This window comes from Guillardia theta (genome assembly GCF_000315625.1).
Source record: "Guillardia theta CCMP2712 unplaced genomic scaffold GUITHscaffold_7, whole genome shotgun sequence".
Lineage (NCBI taxonomy): Eukaryota > Cryptophyceae > Pyrenomonadales > Geminigeraceae > Guillardia > Guillardia theta.
In genome coordinates, this window is record NW_005434667.1 from 240,786 (window position 1) to 267,092 (window position 26,307).

Below are 26,307 nucleotides of genomic sequence, written 5' to 3' on the forward strand. Positions count from 1 at the left end.
ATAGAATGCTGTCATCGATCACTACCGTTCAAGCGTAGTTCCAGATCTATCGCTTTGCTCTTCGGCGTCCAGATTTGACGTGGCTTGTCCCTTGCTAGAGAGATGAAGTTGTCATAGTCATGAGACTGCAAAACCCCGGCCTCTGCACTCAGAGTCAAGGTGTGGTCCAGCTGATCCGCGGCAAGTGAAAAGGCCTCCATCAAAGCTTCTTGCCAGCGCGATGTATCATTAGATTCCTCTGTTTTCAACATGATTGTACGACTTCCTATCAAAACTTTGATCACGTTTGCACTCTTCCTGGACTTTTTGACGCATATTCCTGCATTCAGATCAATGCGATACCTACTGTTTGTTAAGTCATTGCAATCGGTATCATCATCGTAGCAGATGAGCATTCCGGGAACAATCACAAAGAAATGTCTAGTCCAAGAACCTCTCGAAATGGAGGGAAAACATGACAGTCTATTTCCTGTCCACAACCATCCCGACAGAATGATCCGAGGTTTGGGATCATCCACCTCTTGAGTAGTTTTCCCATACGTGACATCGTTGAGGCTTTCAAGCTCCTCTATCTCAGAGAAATCGTCGATCTTCCGGTGAGATGGTTTGGCCTCGCTGATTTCGGATGAAACAGCTGGACGCTCTTCATTCGAGGAGGTTTGCTCAACAAAAGCAGAGGCGAGGTTCTGTTTGACTACATGATCAACTTCAGCATCAACCATGCCTCGAGCATAAGCTGGTTCTTCAGTCAATGCATCAGATGCTTGGCAGCTACTCATGGACGAGACTGCATTTTCTTCCAAAGTTTGAAGTTTGATCTCTTGGGTTTCATCGACCTGGGAGCTTTCTGGTGACGTGGTGCTACTAGATACCTGCTCATCAAGTCATCATATCTGCATTCATTCCGTGATTCAACAGAGACGCACCTTGCCTATTCGATTCATAATTGTTTGCAGTTCTTTGCTCGGATCAAGTTTGTCTTTCATCTTCGATTCACTTGGAATGCTTGATTTGTTCTGATGAGGCAGTAGGCGATCTTGAATGCTCGGTCTACCTGCAGGGCGTTGAAGAATCCTTGGTGATTGCAAGTCTTTGAAGAATTCAAGCCTGTCCTTGAGTAATTGACTTGTGCGGGGAGAATCCTTCACATCCAGATTGTACCCAATGTCCGCATTGAGCTTCCTCGGAGTTTTCACCATGCAGGTTTCTTCCCAAAATCTCTCTGAATCTGACATTTCTTCAAAGAACTATTTGAATGTTTGCAGAGAGATCGAAAGCCTGAGGGTCGCGTTGCTCTAGAGGGAGAGAGTTGGCCCAGCTTTTTCTCCCACACCAAAAAAAAGGAAACAAGCCTTTCCTTTTGTGAAACCAGTTTTCTTAATGAAGAACTGCCACGTCCTGCCTTTCTTCGTTCCTTCTACCAATTATCCTCGCATGTTCTGTTCCTCTCCCTCATCCACCTCCTCCAAGGCTCTTCCCTTGCCCTTGCCCTTGCCTGTTCGTATTGCTGTTCCTGCTGCTGTCCCTGCTCCTCGCTCTCCTCTCCTTGTTCTAGTCTCCTCTCATTCTCCGGCTCCTCCTTCTTCTCTCGTCTCCTCTACTTTCCCCTCTGCCCTATCCTCCTTCCCGTCTCCTTTCCATGCCATCCCAGGACAAGACCGAACCAATCGACCGGGTCCTCCCGACACTACAGTAAAAGAATGACTTTTAAAACTCGGGTGCCCGACTACCCCCCATCTGTCCTTGTTCATATAGGGTGGGGTAAAGCCAGACGTAGGTCCCTTCCGTGAACGGGTGGGGGGTCATGTGTAGGTGTGTATGAGCGTCAGGCTATCTACACCGGGTACTCGAGACTGAAAGTAAGAGTCAGATGAGGGGGTGATCAGCTGGCATTTCTTGACAGATGGGGTAGGGTGGAGCAACACCTGAAAACCTAGGGTCCGCACCGTCTGTCAGCCCACGTACTACTATTATGGGGTCCCAGTCGGGGAAGGGGGTACTATCACACGGAATAAGGGGTCCAAATTTTAAAAGTGCAAAAAACTCTGAGAACCCCACCCCTGCCACACGGACCCCCCCTATAGCCTGAGGTGACTACGGACCCCTGTCAATATAGTGAGATCGGACCCCCCTATCGAGCACTTCGGGCCGCAATAGTACTTAATGAGTAAAGTTAGTGCTGATCACCGATTCCCGAGTCCGAGCCCGAGTCCGAGACCCCGACTCGTGCCGCGGCGCAGTGCCCGCCGGGCTGTCAGGTCACAAGTTCACGGCGGTAGCACTGCGTGGGCCGGGGCCCTCAGGGCCCGGCGGGGGCCCGGGCCTGAGTGCGGCCGCGCCGCCAGGCACAGTGACGGTCCAGTGCCGCTTCTCAGTACACGACGGCCGGGAGTCGAGTCCCGGCGATCGGACGGTGAGTTTCCAAAGTCGGCGTCGGTTACAGTGAGCCTCGTTTACATGCCCTTGCTCACGGAGGCGCGGCCGCTGATGATCACTGGTGATCACATCACTCAGCGGCTCCACTGTGATTGATGCCATCAGTGCCATGATGATCACAGATGATCACTCCGACACTGATAATCACATTTTCTTACTGGCCGCGCCCGCCGGTAGTACCGTCGGCCGGGCGCCGCAAGTACCTGATTAATGCACACGAAACGTCGGACAATTGAGGACTCCGATCGGACGGCCTGAGCTCCCGCCCGGTCCGATCACGCGGTGGCACGGTGTGTGTGAAACCCCGCCGGCGCCGGCCCCGGCCGGCTCCGGTCACGGTCACGGTGCCACGGTGACCGGCGGTCCGGGCCTGACTCGGACTCCCGGATTGAGGCGACTCCGGCGTCAACTCGGCCGCCAGCAGCCGCCAGGGCTCGGAGCCTCCGGCCCCGGAGAATGAGCAGAGAATGAGGGGGATGCTGCGGGGTGCGAGGGAGATGAATGGAGGCTGGTTTACAGGGGGTGGGTCTGGTTGGAAGTGGTGGCCGTTCAGGTATGATGGAGGGTAGACGGGTGGGTGGTCGTGCGAAGTGGCGTGGGTCCTGGGGGTTCGGGGGGCTGCCGGCCCTGGCCGGGGGTCCCATGGCGTCTCATGGGGGGTCCTGGCGGGGGTCATCGGGGGTCCAGTCAGGGGTGGCTGCGCGGGGCTGCGGGGCGTTAGCGATGACGCACAACAAACAGATGGCGGGGAGACGGAAAGGGAGGAGGGAGGAGGAGGAAGCGTCATAACCTCCTGATACCCTCCCTCCTCCCTCCTCCCTCCTCCCTTCCTCCCCCTCCTGTTTCTCCTCCTTTCGGGCTTCCCTCTTGTACTCCTTGGCAGCCTGCCTTCTTCCACGGTACCTGTTTTGTTTCGGCTTTCCCCATCCCTTCCCCCCTTCGCTCGTCGGGTCGCGATCCTCATCAGGCTCATCACTGTCCTTGTTGGTTATTCGTCACTCATTTTGCTTTCATCTGTTCTCGTCATTGACTCCATCCTCTCGTGCGCTCGGACTCGTAGAAGGTTGGCATGGCGTGAACTGCGAGGATGTCGGAAGTTTCCTTCCAACGACTCCTGCATGCCGTACAGGCTGTGAACAACATACATCTACAATCTTTGAACAATGATACAAGCTCTAGTTCTGCTGCTGTCTCCGTCTCATCCTTAGATCTCTGCTCGTTGGCAAGCCCGGACCCCGCAGCCTCCCAGGCCCTCCCTGTGGCTTCACATGTGCATGACAAGTCTCTTGACTGCTCCCCCTTGGACACAAGCGGAGGTCTCACTGGGTCACAAGGGTTGTTGGATGCTCAGAAGCTTGTGGAGGAATCCAAGGCTTTGCTTGTGCCTGGCGCCTTGCTTCGAGGAGATATCAACATTCCTGGGATGAGCTCCGCCGCTGCTGCGAACGGGCTCACGGAAGACGGATCGCGGGCACCCTACGAGCTCGAGGTTGTCAAGATTGAGATAGACGAACTGGGACACCAAGTGCTCGTCGGACGCCATGCCGCGTATGGAGATGAGCAGCTGTGTGAGCTCAGCGTGCAACAGGAGGGCGACCAAGTGCGACTGGAGTATGCGGATGCTGAGACGCTGTGCTCGGGGACGTTCGACTTCAGTAACCGGAAGATTGTCGGGACCGTCCGTCAGCTGCTGCAGGGAATGGACAACTTCTTTGTCACTAGCGAAGAGATCAGCCACACCTTCTGCCTCCATTTCCCCTCCGACACCCCCCAGTCCGCCAAGCTGCGAGTAGACATGAAGCGAGCCCGACAGGAGAGGATGAAAGCTCTCACGGGTTTTGTAGAGCAGTGGAAGGGAACCATCCCCTCTCGCTACAAGGACGAAATGCACCAGATGGGCCTGGTCGCCGAGGAATTTCTGACCGATGCTGTTGACTACGCAGAGGAAATTTGTGCTATGATGCGAAGGCAAGCCGCCATCCTTCAGAGACTGACTTTTGACAGCAAGAAGGAGCGAAGGAAGACTCTTGAAAGCCTTGCGGAGAAAGGTATCGCCCTGGCAGTGGCACATCGATCAGCAGATTCAGCATTCCTAGCTGTCCGAGCAGTATACGAGCTAAGCACAGCCTTGCCAGACTCCCAAATTTCGATGAATGTGCTTTGGAGCCAAATGATCAAGGTTCAGCACCGTCTGGAGTTCTCGTTCGCTCGTCTAGAGCAAGTAAGTCTTCTTCTTTGCGCTCTCATAGAGACATCTATCTTGCTAATTGGTTTGAATCTCACACTGACTGATCTTACTCTCAGGCTCTCACCAACGCGTCGATCCGAGTTACCAGGGAGACCGTTCAAACGATCTGCAAGAAGAACGTCGAGCATGCACCGGGCGAAGAAGCGTGCTGTATGATCTGCTTGGTCGAACTTGATGACAGAAGCACGGTAGCCTTTCCCAGACTTGCAATTCTCTATCTGACCCAAGTGACAGGACTTCCAGCTTCCTTGTAATCATGTGTTCCACGAAGAATGTCTCCTCAAGTGGCTTCATACACACAACACGTGCCCCAACTGCCGATGTGTACTGGAGAATGAAGAGGACGTCGATGTCAAATCCGTACAAGAGGTGTCGAGCGCCGAAAGCGTGGACGAGAGCAACCTCGACCAAGACACATTGTCATGCGCAATGAAGTGAAGTAGGGAAGGCGAAGTTCGGTCGGGGCTGTCTGTATCTTGAATTCGACATCTTCGTTCTCAGATATTTTATAAAATACCTTGAACTACCTGCCACGTCAGCATCCTTTATCGAAACCCAGCTCGCCGTGCGCCTGCCCATGTGTCAAACATGGAGGAAACTTCCCTTTAGTAGCTGCTCACCACGTGACCTGTGCACCTTGAACTTTTCCTGGCAAGGAAGCAAGGAGGGTCATATCGTGGTAAAGAAGGTCTAAAGGTTACAATCACCTTGACTTTTGACTTCTTGGCCTTCTTTGCCACTTTTTTGTCCTTCATGACGTTCAGACAGCAACAACAAATGTGCATCACAAGAGTACCATCATTTTATCTTGTTCTATCTTCTTTTGTAGCTGCAGATTTGACCGATAAAATGATTCTCTTTCCAGGAAATCGCCGCTCCTGAAAAGAAGTCACTGAAGAATAATGAAAACAAGACTGCTGGGATTCGTCGCTCACTTGCTTGTCTCATCACTTCTTGACAGTAGAGATTCCTGCATAGAGTCTTCCAAGACATTTGAGCTTGGCTCTGGTTCTTCCTTAGTTCGATCTGCAAGATAATTGAGAGAATCAGGTTTTGTACTCTTGAGTGAACTCTTCACCTGCGCGCGGTTCTTCATCATTCGGTTTGTTGTCAGCTATCTCCCTCCACAATCTCCATATCCTTGAAATTTCCTTCTTCTTCCTCAGACTTCGTGCCAAATCAAGCACCTTGGAGCGTTCATCAGAGCATGAACAAGGCGAATGAACAACAAACCTCTTCTTTTGACATTCCCACGAGGAGCTCACGTACCCTATCATCCTCACGAATTTCATCCAGCCTTGTTTGCTCATCGAGGTATTTGCCCGAGACGCTCGATTGCAAAGATTCACTATCTGAGACATCTGATTTGGATTCTGAGACGTCGGATGCGGCCTCTTCCGAATCGGATTTTCCACGAGAAGAGTATGTCTTGCTTATACGACTTTCTTTCACCTGAGGACTTCATATCAAGCACTGCCTTATCCTCAGGCATTTCGTACATCTTCGTGCAAGCCATTGCCGCTTACAGGAAGTCGTTGCAGTGTTACAGTGTAACCACGCTTCGTAGTGCCCCTCTGGAGGTAAAGCTTTACTTTTGATCCCACTGGACCGCAAATAAGTCTCCCAATCTGACACGAATCAAAAAAGCAAGCGATTGGAAAAAGTTCAAACTTACTTCTTCAAGATCTTGGTTTGAGCAGTCAACACCGTTCACCTCCTTCAGGATATCGTTGACTTTGATCTTCCCACTATTGTATGCTGCACCGCCAGGTGCAAGCATCTTCACCCGGGCGCCAACGGAGGATTCTTCCAACAGAATACCAACACCAACAGCCTGCTGATGGTAATTTGAAGATTTCCCAGCACTTTTTGGTACGCCTGCACTCTTTTCTTTCACTTTTTCGAATTGATTTGCACGAAATGGCAATTTCTCCCTGTCATCACCTTCAGAATCTGATTGCATCTCAGGTCCTATGTGAGAATCCACAGATGATCTAATTTGATCCATTCCAGATGATCGAAAGGAGACTTGGCGATAAGATACGTCCTGCACCGAAAAGTGTTCCGTCACTTGGAATACACAATACTCCGGGTAACAAACCCTTACCTCAGCAGATCGTGTTCTTGCAACTTTGTCTTTTCTCGTTGGACGTTCGCTCGGTGCATAGAAGTCCCCAGGTGATATGGGCGTTGTTACCGATCGGTGTCTACGAATTGTTTAGGCATCATGAACCTATGCTCAGTTAAGTTTACATGTGACGTCGGTTCGTTCCTCCGGCTACATCCCTCCTGCTGTCGCTCCTGCTGTCCCTGCCGCCTCCTGCGCTCCCTCCCCCCCCCTCCTCCTCGCTATCGCTGTCGCGTGATGATGACATACTCTCTGCACTTTGGGATGGCTTTCCAGGCGTGTGCATGCCCTTCGGAGCCCCAAGCCTTGCGTATCTCGCCTCCCGTGCAGTGCTGCTGCTGTCGCTGTCGCTGCCGCCTCCTGCGCTCCCTCCTCCCCCCTCCTCCTCGCTATCGCTGTCGCGTGATGATGACATACTCTCTGCACTTTGGGATGGCTTTCCAGGCGTGTGCATGCCCTTCGGAGCCCCAAGCCTTGCGTATCTCGCCTCCCGTGCAGTGCTGCTGCTGTCGCTGTCCCTGCCGCCTCCTGCGCTCCCTCCTCCCCCCTCCTCCTCGCTATCGCTGTCGCGTGATGATGACATACTCTCTGCACTTTGGGATGGCTTTCCAGGCGTGTGCATGCCCTTCGGAGCCCCAAGCCGTGCGTATTTTTCAGCCATGGAAAGTTCTTTCTCATCATGTCGACGTTTGGAGATGAGTTTGACCCTTTTCCCTGAAGAACTCTTGAGCTGTTGGTGTACGTCACGCCTTGCCTGATCGTCAGACTTGTTCGAGCTCTTTTTCTTCTTGATTTTCGTGGTTCGCAACGATGTTCCAGCTTTCCCACCACGGAGAGTCAAAGATGCTCTGATCATGCGAAACAGCATGGATGGCGGGGTTTGACAGGCGCATAATTCTTGGTTTCTGTTTACCATGCACGAGTGCTGAGAGGCACTTGCTATGATAATGAAGAGCAGCACAGTCCATTTCCGCATGAAACTCTTTGAAATTCTCTTTCTCTACCTTTTCAAGTCAACAGATCGTCATGGCCGCCCATGTAGAAAAGCTGAGGATGGCGAATATTTCAACCTGTGGGGGATGAGGAAGTCAGACAATGATGATAGTGTAACTGCCGCGTTATGATCAGCAGCTATTCCTTCTAGGACACAAACTCCTTTCACATTGCCTTGCTTACATTGCCATGCCTCAGGTCGCCACTGTCTAGACACCCAGAGGATCATCACCTGCTTGGCTCCTCTTCCTCTCTCCTGCAACATCATCGCCATCGTCTCACTCTGCTGTCGTCTCACACGCACGTCCTCGCCGCCTTCCCCTCACTCCCCTCCCCCCCCTCCCTTGGCCCCGCTCTTTTCGCGCCATTTCCGCCCGGGCCCGCCGGCCCGGGCCCGGGCCTCTCCCACCGCGGCACTGGCATTCAGCTGTTCGGACTTATTTGACTATAAGACCTTTCATTTGACTACAAACCAACCTGGCCATTCGAGTCAAACGTTGTCAATAGGCTTTCACTTTCAGGGCGATTCTTCTTTATTTGAAATGTCTCGATCTAATTTGATATTTTAGTCTTAGACGGGCGCAGCCTTTTCCAAATTTATATTCCATTTATTGTTTTCCCCAAGGAACCAAGCTGCTGATCGTCGCTCCAACCTCTTTCAGTCTTCTTGGTCCTCGTCTTCTTCTTCTCTTCATCCTTACTCTCTCTTCCTGTCTCTCACAGGCTCTCACTCTTTCCCGCTCCAGCTATACCTGGGACGCGATCTCTCTAATTTTTTCCGATCTCGAACACTCTTATGTCCTTGCTGCGTCAACTGGTATTTTCAGCTTTCAACATTTTCGTTCTATAGACTCAGATTCTTGAAATCCAATTTTCTTTCATGTCCAAGATGTTGAGGTTATCCCAATCCATCTTACCCCTACTTGTTATCCTCAAGCTTGATTATGTTGGATCGACGTCGTACTGGACCTCCAAGGACGTTTCTTCTGGTCCTGCCGAAGGAGGAGACTTAATAAGAGTACAGGGATCAGGGTTTGCTCTCATCCCTGAGCGAGAGATTTATTGTCGCTTCACTATCTCAAATGTACAGGAGCAGTCGCTTGCAGATTTCGTTGACAACTCAACTGTTGTTTGTAAAACACCTCTTTGGCAGCATGCTGCCGCAAATGCCTCTTTCTCCCTCTTTTCTCAATCAAATTATCCTATTCTTTACACGGGCATTGGTCATGATTGGTTTTTGTACTTTGCAAATCTTCAAGGTTTGTCTCAGGTCAGTTCGGGTCCAGCAAGTGGCGGTTACAACCTTACGGTTTATGGATTCGGCCTCGATGTGAATGATGCTGGGAATTATCATTGCTTGTTTGAAGCTGGTGGAAGTCAAATGTCCACTTCTGTCGTAATTTCAAACAGCTCAACGGCGTTCTGCGTAGCGCCAGCATGGGGTTTGGATCACTATGGTACAAAAGCCGTCGGAGAATCGCCCATGAACTTAGTTTCAGCGGTGAACGTTTCTGTGATACATCTTAACACAAGTCTGCCGTGCGGGAGATCTCCTTGTCACTTATCATTCTCCTTCTACTCTCTATGGAAAGGATTAACGATCCCTGGCATCAACACAGCGTTGGTAGCTTCACTTGTTGGTGGCCAAGAAATCATAGTTGAGGGTTGGGGGTTCTCAAAGACTGCGAGGTACAGGTGTGAGTTCGTTGATGGGTCAGAAAGGCAATGCTCGGCTGCGGTGTTCGCTACCTCCCCGAAGGACGTAAGGTGTCTAACACCCTCCTGGACGCATGGAGACTTCTCTGCACATGTTTTCCTTAGGACTGTGAATGAGTCATATCCAGATGATTGTCAGCCGGGGAATATTTCTTTCCTGCTGTCAGTGTAAAACTGCAGATCATAGCGGGTGTCACGAACATCAGTGCAATTTCATCGCCTGCTTCGGGGGGAAAAGAAATCTTGATTCGGGGTGTAGGTTTCAATGCAAACTCGACGTACACCTGTAATTTTGAAGACTTCATCGTGAATGCAAGCTTTGTCGATGAAATGCTGCTGCGTTGCATATCTCCACCCTGGTACAGAGAGTCGCGCTCCCTCACTCTCAATGTCTTCACAGAGAGCGGCAACGCCTTGCTGGGCTGTAGCAACTGCTTGTTCACTTTCTACGAGACAGTAGCAGATGTTATCAGTATGAGTAACCGCTCAGAGGGGCCTGCAACTGGAGGTGGAAACCTGACTGTAAACGGTTATGGGTTCCACTTGCACGATCGCCAGTATACTTGTGTCTTTTCTTCGGATCTGTGGGAGGATTCTTTGAATTCACAAGCAAATGTCATCTCTCACATGCAATTGTCATGTTCGTTGCCCTCCTTGTATGGAAAGTATTCTGCTGGAATTGTGCGAATCTCTCTTCAAAGTAGCAATGGAACTGTTGCCTTTCAACCTGGCATTCATGTCCCATCAGAATATATCTCTTTATGTATCGTGGATTCCTGTACCTTTCGTTATTTAGCTTTGTGGCATTCTCTGGAACCAAGGCAGCTCTGCGCAACCGGAAATGAACTGATTTCCATTCACGGGTTGGGTTTCGTCTCAAATAATATAACTTACATGATTCAATCACAAAACGCTTCACAATTAACATCGGAAAACTGTAATGTTGTAAATGCTACTCTACTTCTCTGTAAAATTCCTGCACTTGCTAGTACATACAGCAACTTATCGTTGCAGGTATTTCAAGGCTCAGAAAGTCTTGATGGCTCATTTTTGGACAAAATTGATGTGATTCCTTGCTGGTATTCTTTTAATGTTTCACATGGACCATCTATAGGAGGGGTTTCAATTGAAATTCTTGGGGCAGGCTTCATGGACCTTTATGATCTTTCTGGAAAGATGTTTTCTACCACAACGGAGGTCAATATGACAATATATGTTCTAAATCCCTTTCGATTGTTCTTCATCACTCCAAGTTGGCCTGGCGTTGAAGAAAATGCTGTAGTGAACATTAGGAATTCACTGTTGGACGAGATTCAATATGATGGCCCTCTCGGACAAGACGTTTTTCAATTTCAACGCTGTTGGTTGACAGTCCAACCAAGTTCTGTTCCGGCTTCAGGTGGCACCACAATTACTCTCGCAACATTTGCTATGAATCCTTTTGTTAATCTGTCTTGTTCCTTTGCTGTGAACTCAACTCGAATGTATTCTGTGGCACGCCGAATTTCCTCTGATTCAGTCGAGTGTGAGGTCCCTGAATGGGGAGCAAAATACACAGCTTCTGAGGTGGTGCTGACCTTGTTAGATTCATCGAATACGACTATTCTGTTTTCTGAGGTCCTGGACTCGTCTTCGTCGAAAGCGTTGAACATTTATCAGATTTTCAATGGATCTCAGACAGCCCCAAAATCTTTTCACGTGACAGGTGAGGAGACCATTCGAGTGTATGGTTATGGGTTCGGAAAGGGAGATCGGTATATTTGTAGGTTCATATTGCAGTCAATGTTTGAGGTCTGGTCGGAAGAAAGCCTTGCACTTAGCACGACCGAGCTTGTTTTCAAGACAAAGTTTTGGAATCATTCTGCAGTCACGAATGCGTTGATTCAGGTCTTTTGTCAATCATGCGGCAGCAGTGCACCTCAACCGATAGCTGATTCTAACCAACAAGTTATCGCGTTTCATGAAATCGTGACCAGCATCTCGCCTACCAAAGGTTCAGCTCGGGGAAGTGAGGTGATAACTGTCCACGGCAGCGGATTTTCAATGGAGTTTTCGTATGTTTGCAAGTTCGGATCACTTTCGGTGAAGGCGACTGTCATGAGCTTAAATGAGCTGATATGCTTGAGTCCAACACTGCGTTATGAGGAGGAGGGAATCTTTCCATTCATAGTCCAACGGAACGATTCTTTGAAGATAGACCGATTCGTCTTTGTAAATTTCACTGACGGCAACATGCATTATGAGGTCGGACCTGATTTGACTTTCAAGTATTTCAGCGAATGGCTGACCTTCAACCCTTCCTTTGCCGACAGACTCGGTTACATCCCTGTCCCAGAATGTCCCAAAGTGTACTTGCACGGCTTTGGATTCCAACAAGGAATGAAGTATCAGTGCATCATATCGATGGGAACTCGGATTGCGACTGCTAGGGCGAACTTTGTGAACACGACGATAATCGAGATGATCCCGCCGGAGTGGGACCTGGTGACTGATTCGCATCGATATGTAACCAACAAAACAAATTTGACCTTGAGGAAGGCTTCCATCTCTTCAGAAGCCGCGTTTTGGTCGGATGTGTATGGTGGGAACGGCTCAACGTTGCCAAACCGCACGGCTCTGTGGATTGTGCAAATAAACAAACGGCCAGCTTACGATCTTGTGCAACGGAACTTGACGACTATAGTTGCAATAGAGAGCCAGGACATGATTAGGATCGAGTTTGCAACCAACTTGAGGAGCGGGGTCGACGGCAATCAGGAGCAGGTTCAGACTGAGAGAGACCAGAAGGTCACTTTCGAGGTCGCTAAAGGCTATTCTCGAATGTTTGAAGTTACTCCAAAGATAGACACCAACGGAATCCTGTCGTTCAAGGTCTGGCCTTATTCCTTTGGTAATACACGGATCTGTGTCGTTCTGCGGGACGATGGAGGCAAGCTTTTCGGAGGGATCGACGCTACAGAACCGAGGTGTTTTGATCTTATCGTAAACCCCAAATACCTGGGAGATTTCTTTTCCTTCGCCCAGCCTTCGTTGGAGATCTTGGAAAACTCTGGGATACAAGTGTTGGATCGATTCTTGATCAAGAGTCCCATGGGCCTCTACAAAGATATTCTTCTCAACTTCTCTGCTGCAGGAGACAGTGACTTCTTCGAGACTGGACCTTTCGTCTCTGAGTTTGGAAGGTTGACGTTCAAGTGCTATCCTTATGTCTACGGCACCACCACCATCTCTGTGTACCTCTCTTACTACAACTCTTCGGACGCACAAACGTACACGCACCACCAGGATCTGGTGTTGAATGTGACTGCGGTCAACAACCAGCCGTCATTCACACTGAACGAGTCCAGGGCTCATATAGAAATTATCGAGAACGAATGCATTGCTGAACAATGCAGTTTTTCCGATCTAATCGTGTCGAAGTATTCGGGTCTGCATGATCTTAAAACAACCAGCCAAATGTTTGACTGGGACGAAAGCGATCAGAAAATGACGTTCCAGTTCGATCATGTGTTGGACACTGTCTTCGAGAGTATTCCTGTGATGAGCATCGATGGAAAACTTTCTTTCAAGCTCCTTCCAAACGTTTTTGGCAACTTTACGTTGTCGTTGACCCTCAAAGATGATGGTGGTACGGATCATGGAGGCGTTGACACCTCGGACCCTCAACAGATCACGATCTCCATCAAACCAAGGAACAATCAGCCGACTTTCAAGTTAAATTGCCCGGTCGAACAATGGACTCTGAATTGCTCAAAGGATTGCTCGAGCAACATATCACGTGGATGCTCTTCAAGAATCAAAATATCAGAGAATTGCATTGATTGCGAGCCAGGTCATCGCATAGTAGACGGATGCTCCAGGCATTATTTCATCCAAAGCTTTGCAGTAGATGTGTTTGCCTCAGCACAAAACCTGAAGAACGAGAAGGACCAACTTCTGTCCTTCCTCTTCGATCCCTTCACACCCAGACCTGGAACACCATCGTCCATGCTGACCTGAACTCCAGTGGGTACCTCTCATTATGCCTCAATTACCGAAAGCATGGTACCGTGACATTCCAAGTGTCCCTTCAAGACAACGGGGGAACCGCAAATGGCGGGGTAGACACGATCGGCCCCATCTTCCTGACTATCCGTGTAGAGCCTGTCAACCAGCCCCCCAGCTTCAAGGTGGCTGCCCTGGCTGACTTCGGGGCCAACGTCCTACACCTGTGGACATCGAGCGGGCAGTCGACGGTAGAGGGCTTTCTCGTAGATATCCTCAACGGACATGCCGACTCGAGCGGCAGTGACCTGGAGGCCGTACAGTCTCACACATTCTACATAGAGACAGACCTGGCCTACTTCGTTCAAGGGCCGAAGATAGACGCCAACGGGACGCTGACGTTAGAGGTGAAGGCGGGGATGAGCGGGGAGGTCAACATGAGCATCACGATGGCGGACGACGGGCGGACGGACGACGGGACGGTGAACCCCGAGGACCCGGGGTGGAGGGGCCTCAACGTGACACAGATCTGCAAGGTGGTGATATCAGACGGGTACCTGAAGCTGTCAGGGGCGGAGATGCCGGGGATGTACAACTGGAGCGAGCGGATGGGAGACGCGATGAACCTGTCTCGCTTCCTGGGAGTAGGCCGGGAGTACGTGAGGGACGGGGGGAGTGAGTACGAGGTGACCGTAGGTAGCGTGACGGGGCTGGTAGAGGCGTACAGGCGGGCGTATGACGCGATCGAGGGGAGGAGGTACGTGCTGCCGTCAGGGCGGGGCATCGAGAACGTGACGCTGCGGCGACGCAACTACGGGCAGTCAGCGTCGCTGAAGGTGGCGGAGGCGGGGATCACGGTGGTAGGGCTGGAGTACGACGCGAGGCATCCGCTGGTGAGGGAGGGGTTCTTCTACGACATTATGGAGCCGGAGAACACGACGATGGACCTGGACGGGAACTCGGTGATCTCGTTGAGGGTAGAGGCGGTAAGGTACAAGCGATATCCAGAGGAGACGAGCTGGAGGGAGAATGAGGGAGACGGGGGGCTATTTGTGGAGGACAAGAACGTGAGTCGAGTAAGCACGAACTGCCATCCAATCTGTCGGAACGCGACGCTACGGCTGGTCCAGAATCCCCTGGGTTTGAATGGGGTGGTAGAGTTCGACATTCTGTTGGAAGATGCAAAGAACGGAAGTTTTACGGTGGAGGTGGTCTTAGTACTTAAAACTCCTGCTGTAGTGCAGATGGTAGAAGACGATGAAGAATTCTTTCTGCAGTCATTCATCAACATGAGCTTCATCGGCAATATGACAGATTTGACAGACTTTGCCCCCTTGACATTCCAGACCAATTTTACAAATAGGAGTGCTCAATACGGTTCGAACAGTTTCAGGATCGAATATACGTTTCTCAATCTTTCCTCTTCGTACTCTGTCGTAATTTCGCCGCTGCCCAACCTCTTTGGACTTTTCTACATGCAGACCTGTGTGTCCCGCACAGAAGCTCCTCTTAAGTCCATCTGCTTTGAATGGGAGCTGAACGTGATCGGCGTGAACGATCCTCCAGAGTTCAACCTCACCAAACGCTTCATGTCCAACGAGGACGAGTTTTGTGTGAATCAGTATAATTCTTCAGGACTATTGGACATCCCAGTCTCTCCAGGAAATTCTTGGGAACAGAGCCAGCAGATGACGTTTGTCTTCTCATTTCTTTACGGCGATAGCAACATCTTCGAAGTTCCTCCTGCCATACGCATCGACATGGACAAGGCTGTCCTCACGTACAAGACCCGCTGCTCTGGGCGAGGGCTTGCGATCTACTCGGTGATACTAGTTGACAACGGAGGTTGGAGCAATGGAGGGAAGAACTCTACCTTGCCTCGGAACATCTCCTTCTATGTCCAGCCCAGAAACCGTCCTCCGACCTTCATGTTCGGAGCGTCAGTGGTGACGCACGGACAAGTTAGTTTCTTGGACCTGCTGGAAGATGAGCCAAGGACTCAGCTCGTCAACTTCACTCGCAACATCGCGAGGGGTCTGCCTGAAGACAAACTGGAGAAGACTCAGTCCGTGAGCTTTCAAGTGCTCTTCCTCAACGGCAGCGAATGGATCTTTGGGCAAAACAACTTCCCAGCCATCTCGAGCAACGGCTCCCTGTTCTTCAGGGTATCGAGCAATCGATACGGTTACGTCTACGTGAACGTGAGGATCCTCGATGATGGCGGTGAAGCTCGCGGCGGCATCAACCGCTCAGACTGGAAACTCCTCAAGATCTCAGTACTGCCAGTGAACGATCGACCGACTTTCACGTTAGTCCTCAATCGCGTCCGGGTGAATGAGGCGGTAGACAGCAACACTTCTTCTGTTGTGCTCTCTTCCTTTGCCTTCGACATCAGCCCCGGGCCCTACGAGCGGGACCAGCACGTCACTTTCCGTGTAGCAGCCGTCGCCTCTCGAGTCCCTTCCAGAGAGCCATATCCGTGGAGCTCAATGGTGGGAAATCTCTTCGGACAAGTGAAGCTAGCTGACGGCCAGCTGTTTGTGAGCGGAAGCAACATTTTGATCTCTAACTCGGGGACTCTTTCCTTGCAGCTCCTCCAGTATCGAAACGGGGAAGCGAATTTCTCGTGTTATCTCAGTGACGACGGAGGCGTTGTCAACAACGGGTTCAATCGAAGTCTGCCTCAGTCTCTTTCCCTCGTCGTTGATCCAGTCAATCAGCCACCGTCGTTCACCTTGACCTCACATGTGCTCGAGCTGCAGGAAGGCTCTCAAGAGTTCTACAGAAACTTCGCAAAGAATATCAGCGCTGGGATGTGGGACGAGAACATTCAGAGCTTGACGTTTGTCATCAATACAATCTTCGGCCCTCGACAACTCTTCCAATCCTTCACGATCGACTGCCAGGACTCTGCGACTTGTCCCAGCTCGACCGCCAATCTGAGCATACTGGTCCTCCCCTATCACTTCGGGAACGTCACTCTCAACGTCTCACTCCAAGATCCGTTCAATGCAATCCAGAGCGCCACGTTGGTTGTCAATGTCCTGCCGGTGAACCAGCCTCCCTCCTTCCGAATCCGCACAAGCATGCTCATAGTGGATGAGGGAAGCTCTTGTATCTCCGACTCCAGCGCCCTCTCAGACGAGTGGATCGACTTCATCATGCAGCCTTCTCAATCTGATTGCCGCACAGCACCAGATTTCCTCCACTTGCACTCTGGGCTGATATTCTACGACATGGGACCCTTAGAGGGAGGTTATGAATTCGTCTGCCCGCCAGAAACAGCTTGCGAGGAACAGATCCCTGTGTTCAACGTCACCTGCATGGATGTCTCCCCTCCTCTCTTCTCTGAGCAGCCTTCCGTCGACTCCAACGGCACCCTCAGGTTCTCTCTGGTCCCGATCGCCAGCGGCAACGTATCCTGCATGATTCAGATGCGGGACTCCAACATCCTGATCGGACAGCCTATCTTCGCTGAGGCCCAGGAGCTGCAGATCTTTGTGACTCCGGTTAACAACAGGCCCCACTTTGAGCTGATAGTGCACAACGTCACGGTGTTGGAAGACTCTCCGAAGTTTGACTTGAGAGTTGCCGACAACATTTTTGCTGATGGACAAAGCGGGCTGACTGAGACCAATCAGAAGATCTCGTTCATCGTTTCCGTCGTTTCTCACCCCGAAATCTTCTCTCCCAACGGCCTGCCGAGTGTGGATGCGGGAGGAAATCTGACGTTTGGCTTGGCGGCCAATCAGTTCGGGACGAGCAACCTTAGCATCACAGTGGTTGATGACGGCGGTGGGCACAACGGCTTGCAAGGCAACACAAAGTACCTTGAAGTCAACGTTTTGCCTGTTAACAACCCTCCAACTTTTCAAGTAGTGGAGAACGTCTCTGTGGATGAGAACTCAGGCTTTCAGCTGTTTTCAGTAGTTTCCAGCATCACTCCTGGACCTGCCAACGAACATTGCCTCCACCCTTCGACCTGGTGTCAGAATCAGAGTTTGACCTTCTTTGTCAGAGACGTTATGGGCATCTCAAACCTCTTTTTGGATCCTCCTACCATCGATCTCCAAGGCAGGCTGTCGCTGAACCTCACCACGTTCGAAAGTGGACCCGCCAAGATTCTCTTCAATGCTGTAGATGACGGTGGTACGGTCCCAGGGGCAGGGGAGAATCGTTCAAACACCGGCATCATCGATGTCTCGGTGCTGCCCATCAATCAGCCTCCTGCGTTCAGCTGCGGGCTGATAGGGAGCCAAGGGGAAGGGTCCAACAATTCTCAGGCAGTGATCTACTCTAGGAAGAACCAGGGAGTGGTCCTCCTCTCAAGCTTCATCCAGGATATCACCACAGCCCGCGGCTTCCCTGGCAGGGCTGCGGTGGAGCATGCCAGGGGTTCTAGCCAGCTCAGTTTCGTAGGCCCGAATTTCACGTCATGGTTCTCAGTGAGGGGGCTGGAGTACTCGTCAGACTTTGTGATCAGCCCGGATAAGAGGCACTTGTACTCTATCGAGACTGAGAGAGACTCGCTCATCATCCTCAACATCTCTCAGCCCCATGGCCAGACGTTCCTCGATCGCCTCTCTAACAACCAGAACCGCCTCCGCTTCACCAGGTTGTCCTCCAACACGTCGAATCCTGTGAACATCCAGGGCAACGTCGCCGTCTGCGGCATCAACGGTTTCTCCAACTCGTCCGAGACATTCTTCGTGTCGAGCACCGGCTGCGATCCTTACTTTGACGTGTACCGCGATATCATGCAGCCAGCCTCCTCCTCTTGCAGTCCTGCCTGCCAGGACGAGACATCCAGGACAACCGTCGGGCTGTGGAACCTCAACTACGAGGCGATGAAGGGGAGGATGAACTCCAACTCTTTGGGAGCTGGGCTCAAGCTGGACTGCTCCGATCCCCTCTATTGTCAGTTCGAGAGGCCCGTGAACTCCGAGCTCTGCAACGAGAAGTACAAGAGTCATATCCAACCCGCCGGCATCCGCGACCAGACGAGCTTCCTGGGGGCTGCGGTGCTCCTCGGACCGCTCTGCAAGGAGGGCTTCTCCGGTGACTGGGACCGAGCAGACTTCGCACTGTCGCTCAAGAACTTTCTGGTCAACGACGGGAGGGAGGAGGGTCTACAGTTTGATGGAAAGCTGAACCCTGGGCTGGTGGTCTCGAAAGACATCGACCAGCTCGTGGACGGAGTCCCGTCGAGCTCGAAACTTCCGCTAGAGGAGATAAGCATGGAGGTCTGGTTCATCCTAGCGCAGAAAGACATCAACCTTGGAGGCCTTATGAGTATCCAACAGCTCAGCCCCCTCTGCGCCAAGGGCTGGAGTTTGACCTACTCGACAAAGGTGACAGGAGGCCAGTCGGAGACCCAGCTAGTCTTCTCCATCTCGCTGGAGGCGAACCTGGGCTCGGGTCAAGGAGGCATGATCAGCGTTGACTATGCTGTTCAGGGGGAAGGTGTGTTCGTGGATTGGACGCAGGTCGTGGCATCATACAACAGGTCTCACATCCTGCTGCACGTCAACGGGCAGCTGGCTGCCTTGAAGGCAGCATGCAACCAGGAAGACTGCGGCAACATCGTCTACCCAGCGTCGTACAGCACCGGGGGGAGGTGCAAGGCAGGGGCCACCATGTTCTCGATAGGAGCGTATCACAACGGCCGGACAGAAGAGACCTTCACCCATGTGGGAGCGATCAAGCGCGTCCGTGTCACCAATCACTCGCTGTCGACCAGCACAATCTCCCAGCTCTATCAGGATGCCTCTACCCCTGCGAGCCTGCGGCGGACAGCCATGTACAGCTCTGACTACTGGGTGCAGCTCAAGAATTCGTCGGGGATTTACTCGCCAACTTCGACATCCGCCATGGTCGACGAGCATCTGTCGCTGCAACTCTTCGGTCGCTTCGACTCTACGGGCATCTACCGCCTCGAGTTCGAGGCCACGGCTGCCAACATGAGCTCCGACAACTGCTCGCTGGGAGGCTCGGAGGCTGACGGCTTCTACCAGACCCTCATCTGCTTCACTCCCTACTGGACCCTCGGGTACCGCTGGACCAACGTGTCGGTGAGCAAGAAGGTAGGGGGGGGGTGGTACCGACTGTGGCAGAAAGTCTGCATCTCGAGCTTGTGCGGGTACTTGCCCATCACTGCAAGGCCAACAAGTTGGTGGACAGACTCGCAGCGTCTGTTGCTCCCCGGGATGACCGGAGCCATGACTGACTTTCTCTTCTACACTCGATCCCTAGTGTTTCTCCTCGAGAGCAGCAGTAAGAACCTTGTTTCCGCTCAATTCTGCGCATCTCCGATCGTCAACGCCAGCGCAGGAGCATGCGACGGTCTGGATCAGCTTCCGACTGACAGAGTGAAAGGGTCAGCTTCCTCCATCACCTTCTCTCGCAATGGCAATGCGTTCCTGGCCGTCGCCAACTTCTGGGATGGTCGGGAATTCCGAGTGACAAGCCCCATCTTTCAGCTGGACGTGGCCAGCAGGCAGCTGCTCCCTCTGCAGGACGTCCAGACGGATGGCGCCAGGCAGTGGCTGCACTTGGAGCTGAATGGAACGGATTTCTTGATGGTGGCCAACTTCAACAGCGAGTCAGCGGTTTATCCATTCCAGGCCGATAGCGATCTCCTCGACGAGGCTTCCATGGTCTCCATCCCCACGAAGCATGCTGCTGCCATGACTCAGTTCGAGAGATCGGGACGTTTGTTCGTCGCCTTTGCGTCCTTCACCTTCGATGAGATGACTTCGTCGGACGTCTACATGCTCTCGTCTCCTGTTGGAACCTCAGACGTCTTCTTCACGCTGATCAGCCAAGTCAACATCACAAGAGCAGTGGACGTGAAGTACTTCCAAGACAACAACGAATTATACCTTATCTATGCGTCATTGGATGCTGGTGCTTCTGCTGTCTATCGGTTGGACTTCTCCTCTCCTACTGACTTACAACTCGTTAAGGTTCAAGCTTTGCTGACTGCAGGTGTCACATCCATAACAACATTCTACGACCCCAACGTCTACTGCACCCTGGCCAAGACCGATGGAGTCTTGAGTGTGCTTCGATGGAACGGGACCAGGTTCCTCGGGGTGGTGAATGAGAATACTCTCCCAGACGACGCTGCTGGGGGTCAAGACATCTCCGCTGCTAACGTCTTCGCGTCTACCGTCGTGACTGCCCCGACGGGGCTCTACCTTTCCTGGATGGGAGGGCACGGCCTGAGCTACCCGCTGCCCCTGGAGGTCTACGAGGGGTCACTAGAGCCGATCCGAGAGATGACTAGGCCCCTGCTAGTGGAGATGTCCCCCGACGGTGACTTCCTCTACGTCGCTACTGAGACATCGCGAGCCATCCTGGCGTTCAGGAGGGACCAGCAGTCTGGCTACCTCCATCGCCATGAGGCAGGAGACTTCTTCAGCGAGTGGACGAAGAATCAGAGCATCCCGCGCCTCTTAGTCTCCTCTGTTGCCCTCGGCTTCCCTCTACGGGGCCTCAGCTCTATGATAGTTGATACAGACATGCTGTACGCGGCAAGTTTCCTTGACTCCTCCATCGCCATTTTCTCCAGGAACCCTGTCAACGGCTCCCTTGCACTGCTCGATGTGATCTTAGCGTCCTCGGCTCGAACTGGTCTCACAGGCCTCAAGGCGATCTTTCTCAGCGGGTCGTTGCTGTACGCGGCCGGGATCAAGGATCAGGCCCTGTCGGTGTGGAGGAAGACAACCGAAGGCTCCCTGGCGTACGTCGATCACATCAGGAACGGCGAACGGATCCCGAGCACGTACCATGGAAACGTTCCGAGCCCCGATGAACTGCAAATCTACAACTTCGTTTCCGACAGCCTATCGAACTTGACGTTCACAGGGCCACGGGATGCCGCCAACTTCGCCTTCGACGGTCGCACATTCCTCGCGCTTGCCTATGCTCCCTTTGAGACTGAATCTTCAGCCACTGACAAGTTCGCCGGGGTTGTGATCCTTGCCTACGCCGACTCCTCCATCCCCAAGTTCGACCTTGTCCAGCTGCTTCAGAGCTCGCAAGTGAATCCCGGCTGCCTCGCTTTCTTTGAGACTCAGCAGGGTTCCTCCTTCTCACGCTTCCTCGTCGTGGGCAACATGTTCTCCAACATCCCTGGAAGGAGCGCAAGTGGCGTCGAAGTCTTCAAGTGGGACCAGGGACAGTTCAGCAGTGTTGGTGCCGTTGAGGACGAGACCAAGTACTACCCGAGCAGCTTGAAGGTCTTCCAGCAAGGGGACACGACCTTCCTGGCCGTGTCAGTGCTATGGGATGGAGACTCGTACCAGATTCCTTCTCGTCTCTACCGGTGGAATCCTTCAGCTGAAAAGTTCGAGCTGGTACAGCTGTTCCCCTTGTCCAACGCTCTCGACGTAGAAGTTGCGGCTAGCAACAACGAACTTCACATCATCTTCACTGCAGCGGAATGCAGCAACAGGCTGTCCTGCCTCCAGTTCTACTCCCAGCCTTCTTCTGCTGCTCCCTTCCAGCGGACACAGCAGGTTCTCCTCGACGGGGCTGTCGACAGCACCACCTTGGAGATCGACGGCGAGCTCTTCGTCGCCATCGCCTGTCGTGAGTTTTTATCTCGGCCGAGCGAGTCTCCGCTCGGCAAGTACGACGGGTCCTCGTATGTCTACAAGTATCACAGAGACGTCAAGACCTTTGAGCGCTATCAGACGATCAGCGGTCAGGACTTCCCGTGCATCTTCGAGAGCGGGATGGAGGCAGTATGGCAGAATTACTTCTGCAGCGACCAGTGCTCATTCAGGGAGGGCTGGAGCTCCGACGTCCTCGAGCAGTTCCGAGGAGCTACGTCAGTCACTTCCTTCCGATCGCAAGGAGAGTTGTACCTCGTTATGGCACAGTCCGTGTGTGAGCTCAACGCCGACTGCTCCTCCATCCAGCCGCAGTCTACCGTCCTGCAGTGGAACAAGCACGACAAGAAGTTTGGAGAGCTGCTTTCCCTCACCGACTTCGAGAGCATCCGCCTCAAGGGCTATCCTGTCGCTCCCCAGGACCTCACGCACCACCAGTTCCCCCTCCGGCTTGACATCGGCCGAGCCCTGCGCGTCAAGTACGTGGAGTTTGCAGACGAACCTTACCTCTTGGCTCTCAGTCTCAGTAAGGGAACTCTCCTTACGCACTTCAAGTTCGATCAGATCTCGGGCCTCCAGAGCCCCTCCCTCATCTCCTCCCTCCCTGACGATCCCTTCCTCTACGTCGTCAACGAGCCGTACGGCCAAGTCTCGTCCTTCAGCAAGTGGGGCTATCCCGAGAGCTCCTCCTACGACTTCAGCCACTGCCCGAGCTCGACCCGTCCTGCTTGCCTTGCGTTCGTCAATTCGACTACCGTCAACATGAACGCTCAGATATCAAAGTTTCCTCAGCAGATCTCCGGCACGAAGCGAGTGTTCCTCGAGCGAGGCAGCTGCCTCTCCTCTACCAGCCAGTGCACCTTCATCAACTTTCACGCTGCTAACAAGAGGAACGAGCTTCGTTGCGGGGCCCAGCCTATCTACCCCTCAGATGCCGTCGTCAACCCGAGAGACAGGGCTGCCTGTCAGTCTGTCGACTTCCACATCGTCAAGGAACAGACTGCAGGCACGTCAGACTCGCTCAAGTTCGTTCCCGTAGTCTACGGCAACGGCAGCCTGCTTTTCGAAACTTCCTTCGGTCGTTTTGGATCCAACAGCTACAAGATCTTACTGAGAGACAGTGACAACTCCTCCTCCTCTGTCCTTGACCTCAAGATCATCATCAACGACACCAACACAGCCCCGACCTTCGTCGCCTACGACATCGTCATGAATGAGATGTCCACAGGAAGCAGCGGCCTCGAGCTCGTCTTTGCCACCGGCGTCAGCGCAGGTTCCAACGAGACCAACCAGAACATTACGTGGCTCTTCTCCTACAGCTCCCCACAGCTCTTCTCGCAGCAGCCCATCCTCAGCTTCAGCAGAGATCTCCTTGGAAACCTCCAGGGCATCGTGAAGTTCCCAGCCAACACTGCCATCATGAAAGGCACGGCCGATTTCTCCGTCAGGCTGGCTGACGATGGTCCTTCATCACTACTCACCGGGGACAGGAACGTGTCAGATCCTGCTCGCTTCCTCCTCACCGTGCGCTCGCTCTACGTCCCCTCGTTCCAGCTCGTCAGGTCCACCCTCACTCTCGAGGCAGGGAGTACCTGGTCTGAGAGCCTCGTCAACAACATCCGGACGAAGCCGTACGACACGACAGCGACTAATTATCACTTCCAGCTGCAGCCCATCAGCAGCTCAGCAGGGCTGGCGACAGACATCATGAGCGCGGTCAGCTACTTCAACATCAGCAAGTCAGGTGTCGGCAGTTTCTCCGTCCTCGCTGACGCCTGCGGCGTCTACCAGTCGAACATCCTCCTGGTCGTTGACGATGCAGAGCAGCCTCGCCCCCCGTCCTTCCTCAGACCCTTCGAGCTTGCGGTCACCTCGCAGTCTGTCGTGGAGCTGAGGCAGCCGGGGAGCCTGAAGGTGCTGCAGGGAAGCACTTTCAGCGCTAAATGGTTCGAGTTCCTCACCGTCCGTGACTGCCATCGCCTGAGCACCCGACCAGTCACTTACGCGCTGCAGTTTGACAACTCCGACAAGTTCCTTGAGACCCCGCAAACTCTCAGCGACGGGACCCTCAGCTTCCGCCTTGTCTCCACCTTCGTTGGCGTCATCCGCCTCAACGTCACCATGAGCTTTGACGCCTCCGTCACCGTCACCGTCCGCAACAACCACCTGCCCTTCGAGCTCTTCGTCGAGAGGAAGGCCGGACTACCCACCTTTGAGATCTCTCAGACCCTAATCAAGGTTGTCCAGAGCCAGTCTCCCCAGCTCGTCCCCGGCTACGTCAGAGTCCTGCCGTACCTCGTGCAGAACTGCAGCTTCTTCGTGAATCTCGCCACCTCCATCAGCATGTTTGACGCGACGCCGCTGATCGATGCGGAGGGCAACCTTCGCTTCACCACCGGGCGGGACCATGGCGACGTCGTTGTGTTTGTCATCTTCAGGTTCGACGACGGAGTGGACCAGGTGTACGAGACAGCCAACGCCACCATCTCCATCATCCCTCAGCCCCGCATCCTCTCCATCTTCCCCAGTCTCGTCCCCACTCGCGGGGCCAGCATCACCATCCGAGGAGAGAACTTTGCGGGAGCTCAGGAGTCCGTGGATGTGTTTGTGGGAGGGAGAACCTGTCAGACCATCCGTCAGCTCTCTCCAGCTGAGCTGACCTGCGTCGTCCCAGCTGGTTTCGGCATGATGAGCGTGTCCGTCAACATCAGCAGCGAAAGTCTCTCGCGCTCCTCCCCGACCGTCTCGTCCATCTACATGGGCCACATCGCCATCGCAGGCTCGACCGCCGGCAACATGCAGGCCCGAGGCCTCGTCGCTCTCGCTCCCTCCGCGACCAGGAGCGTGTGGCCTCTCAGTTTCCTTCCTTCAGCCCTCCGCCTCCCCGTCGACGCGTCTCACGGCGTGCGAGCGATGGCTTCATCTTCAGGAGCAGGAGGCGACCTGACCCTCTACCTCGGGGGCTCCTTCTCCAGCCTCGGGGGACTGCAAGTACAAAATGTAGCAGGTGAGCAGGGAGAGAGCGGAGTAGGAGGAGGAAGAAGGAGGGGAAAGAAGGGAGTGTTGAGGACGGAGGAAGCAAGCTGACGTCTCGTGCAGGCTGGAAGGAGAATCGATCGTTCGCGCTGGGGCTTGGGGTCAACGGGGCTGTGTCAGACATGTGCGTCGTCAAGGGGAGCCTCGTCGTCGTGGGCTCCTTCACCAAGGCGATGAACCAGCAGGACGTGGTTGACTCTCCTTTCATCGCCTCCTGGGACGGCAGCCGGTGGATGCCCTTCGGCGATGGCTCGCTGGTCTACGGGAGCATCCTCTCAGTCCTGTGCAGCGAAACAGAGGCGAGTGAGGGGGAGGGGGAGGGAGCTGCTGACCCAGACTGCAGGTCTTCGTGGGCGGGAGGATCGAGAAGATCGGCGACATGGCGGTCGGTCGAGTCGCCAAGTTCTCGTTCCTGGAGGGCAGCTGGAGTGTCCTCGGCAACGGGACCGGACTGAGAGGAGGCAACGTGCACGCTATGGTGGAGATGGACGGGGCTGTGCTGATAGGAGGAAGCTTCACCGCTGCTGGACAGGTAGCTTTCTCTCTCCCTTCCCACTCCCTGACTGATGCTGCCCAGCTTACCTCCGGCAAGCTCGTGGCCTGGAGGAGGACGAGGTTTGAGGCGCTGGGGGAGATAGGAGGAGACGTGTACTCGCTGGCGGTGGTGGGGACAAGTCTGTTCCTCGGAGGAAACTTCTTGTCCATCAACGGGGTCAGCATAGAGCGCGTCGCTCGCTACCAGAACGGTCGCTTCTTCGCCCTTGACCCCGTGAGAGACGGTACCGTCATGAGCATCGCTTTCGCTGATGGCTGCATGTGAGTGAACTTAACCTCCTCCTCCTCCTTTCCCTTCCTCTCGTTCTGCTCGCCCTCCTCTCGTTCTGCTCGCCCTCCTCTCCCTCCTGCAGTTGCTTCCCTCCTCCCCCACTCACATCTGTTCAATCAGCTACGCGGGTGGGACCTTCACTGGGAGTTTGGCCGCGTGGTGCAAGCGAGAGGGAACAACCTGGACGGGCGAGAACGTGACAAGCTTCCCGGAGCTCGGACCAGTCTACAAGGTCATCCCTATCCTTCAGAGCTGAGCCAAGAAGCGCGAAGGGAGGGAAAGGAGGATTGTGAGGAGAAACGAGAGCTTGTTTAGAGAGCTA

The 26,307-nt window shown here is 53.3% G+C and overlaps 5 protein-coding genes across 5 annotated transcripts; 3 read left to right on the top strand and 2 right to left on the bottom strand.

Moving 5' to 3' along the window:
* Positions 1–11: 11 nt before the first annotated feature.
* Positions 12–722, bottom strand: GUITHDRAFT_101287 (hypothetical protein; the record flags this gene model as incomplete). The annotated part of the gene is made up of 1 exon (XM_005839759.1): positions 12–722. One exon carries the CDS (start codon positions 720–722, stop codon positions 12–14), a length of 711 nt encoding a protein of 236 aa, XP_005839816.1.
* A 2,801-nt stretch (positions 723–3,523) lies between these two features.
* Positions 3,524–5,122, top strand: GUITHDRAFT_101288 (hypothetical protein; the record flags this gene model as incomplete). The annotated part of the gene is made up of 4 exons (XM_005839760.1): positions 3,524–4,484; positions 4,545–4,657; positions 4,741–4,872; positions 4,919–5,122. 4 exons carry the CDS (start codon positions 3,524–3,526, stop codon positions 5,120–5,122), a joined length of 1,410 nt encoding a protein of 469 aa, XP_005839817.1.
* A 107-nt stretch (positions 5,123–5,229) lies between these two features.
* On the bottom strand, positions 5,230–6,692 carry GUITHDRAFT_101289 (hypothetical protein; the record flags this gene model as incomplete). Its single annotated transcript, XM_005839761.1, has 9 exons — positions 5,230–5,255; positions 5,305–5,332; positions 5,392–5,433; positions 5,481–5,562; positions 5,620–5,710; positions 5,763–5,871; positions 5,918–6,136; positions 6,184–6,312; positions 6,360–6,692. 9 exons carry the CDS (start codon positions 6,690–6,692, stop codon positions 5,230–5,232), a joined length of 1,059 nt encoding a protein of 352 aa, XP_005839818.1.
* Positions 6,693–11,486: 4,794 nt separating this feature from the next.
* On the top strand, positions 11,487–11,654 carry GUITHDRAFT_54257 (hypothetical protein; the record flags this gene model as incomplete). The annotated part of the gene is made up of 1 exon (XM_005839762.1): positions 11,487–11,654. A coding segment is annotated over one exon (168 nt), but the record flags the coding sequence as incomplete, so codon positions are not given.
* A 99-nt stretch (positions 11,655–11,753) lies between these two features.
* GUITHDRAFT_133265 (hypothetical protein) lies at positions 11,754–26,241 on the top strand (the record flags this gene model as incomplete). The annotated part of the gene is made up of 7 exons (XM_005839763.1): positions 11,754–13,234; positions 13,278–13,353; positions 13,490–25,130; positions 25,223–25,416; positions 25,503–25,691; positions 25,737–25,975; positions 26,106–26,241. The coding sequence occupies 7 exons, from the start codon at positions 11,754–11,756 to the stop codon at positions 26,239–26,241; spliced, it is 13,956 nt and encodes a 4,651-aa protein (XP_005839820.1).
* Between the last annotated feature and the right edge of the window lie 66 nt (positions 26,242–26,307).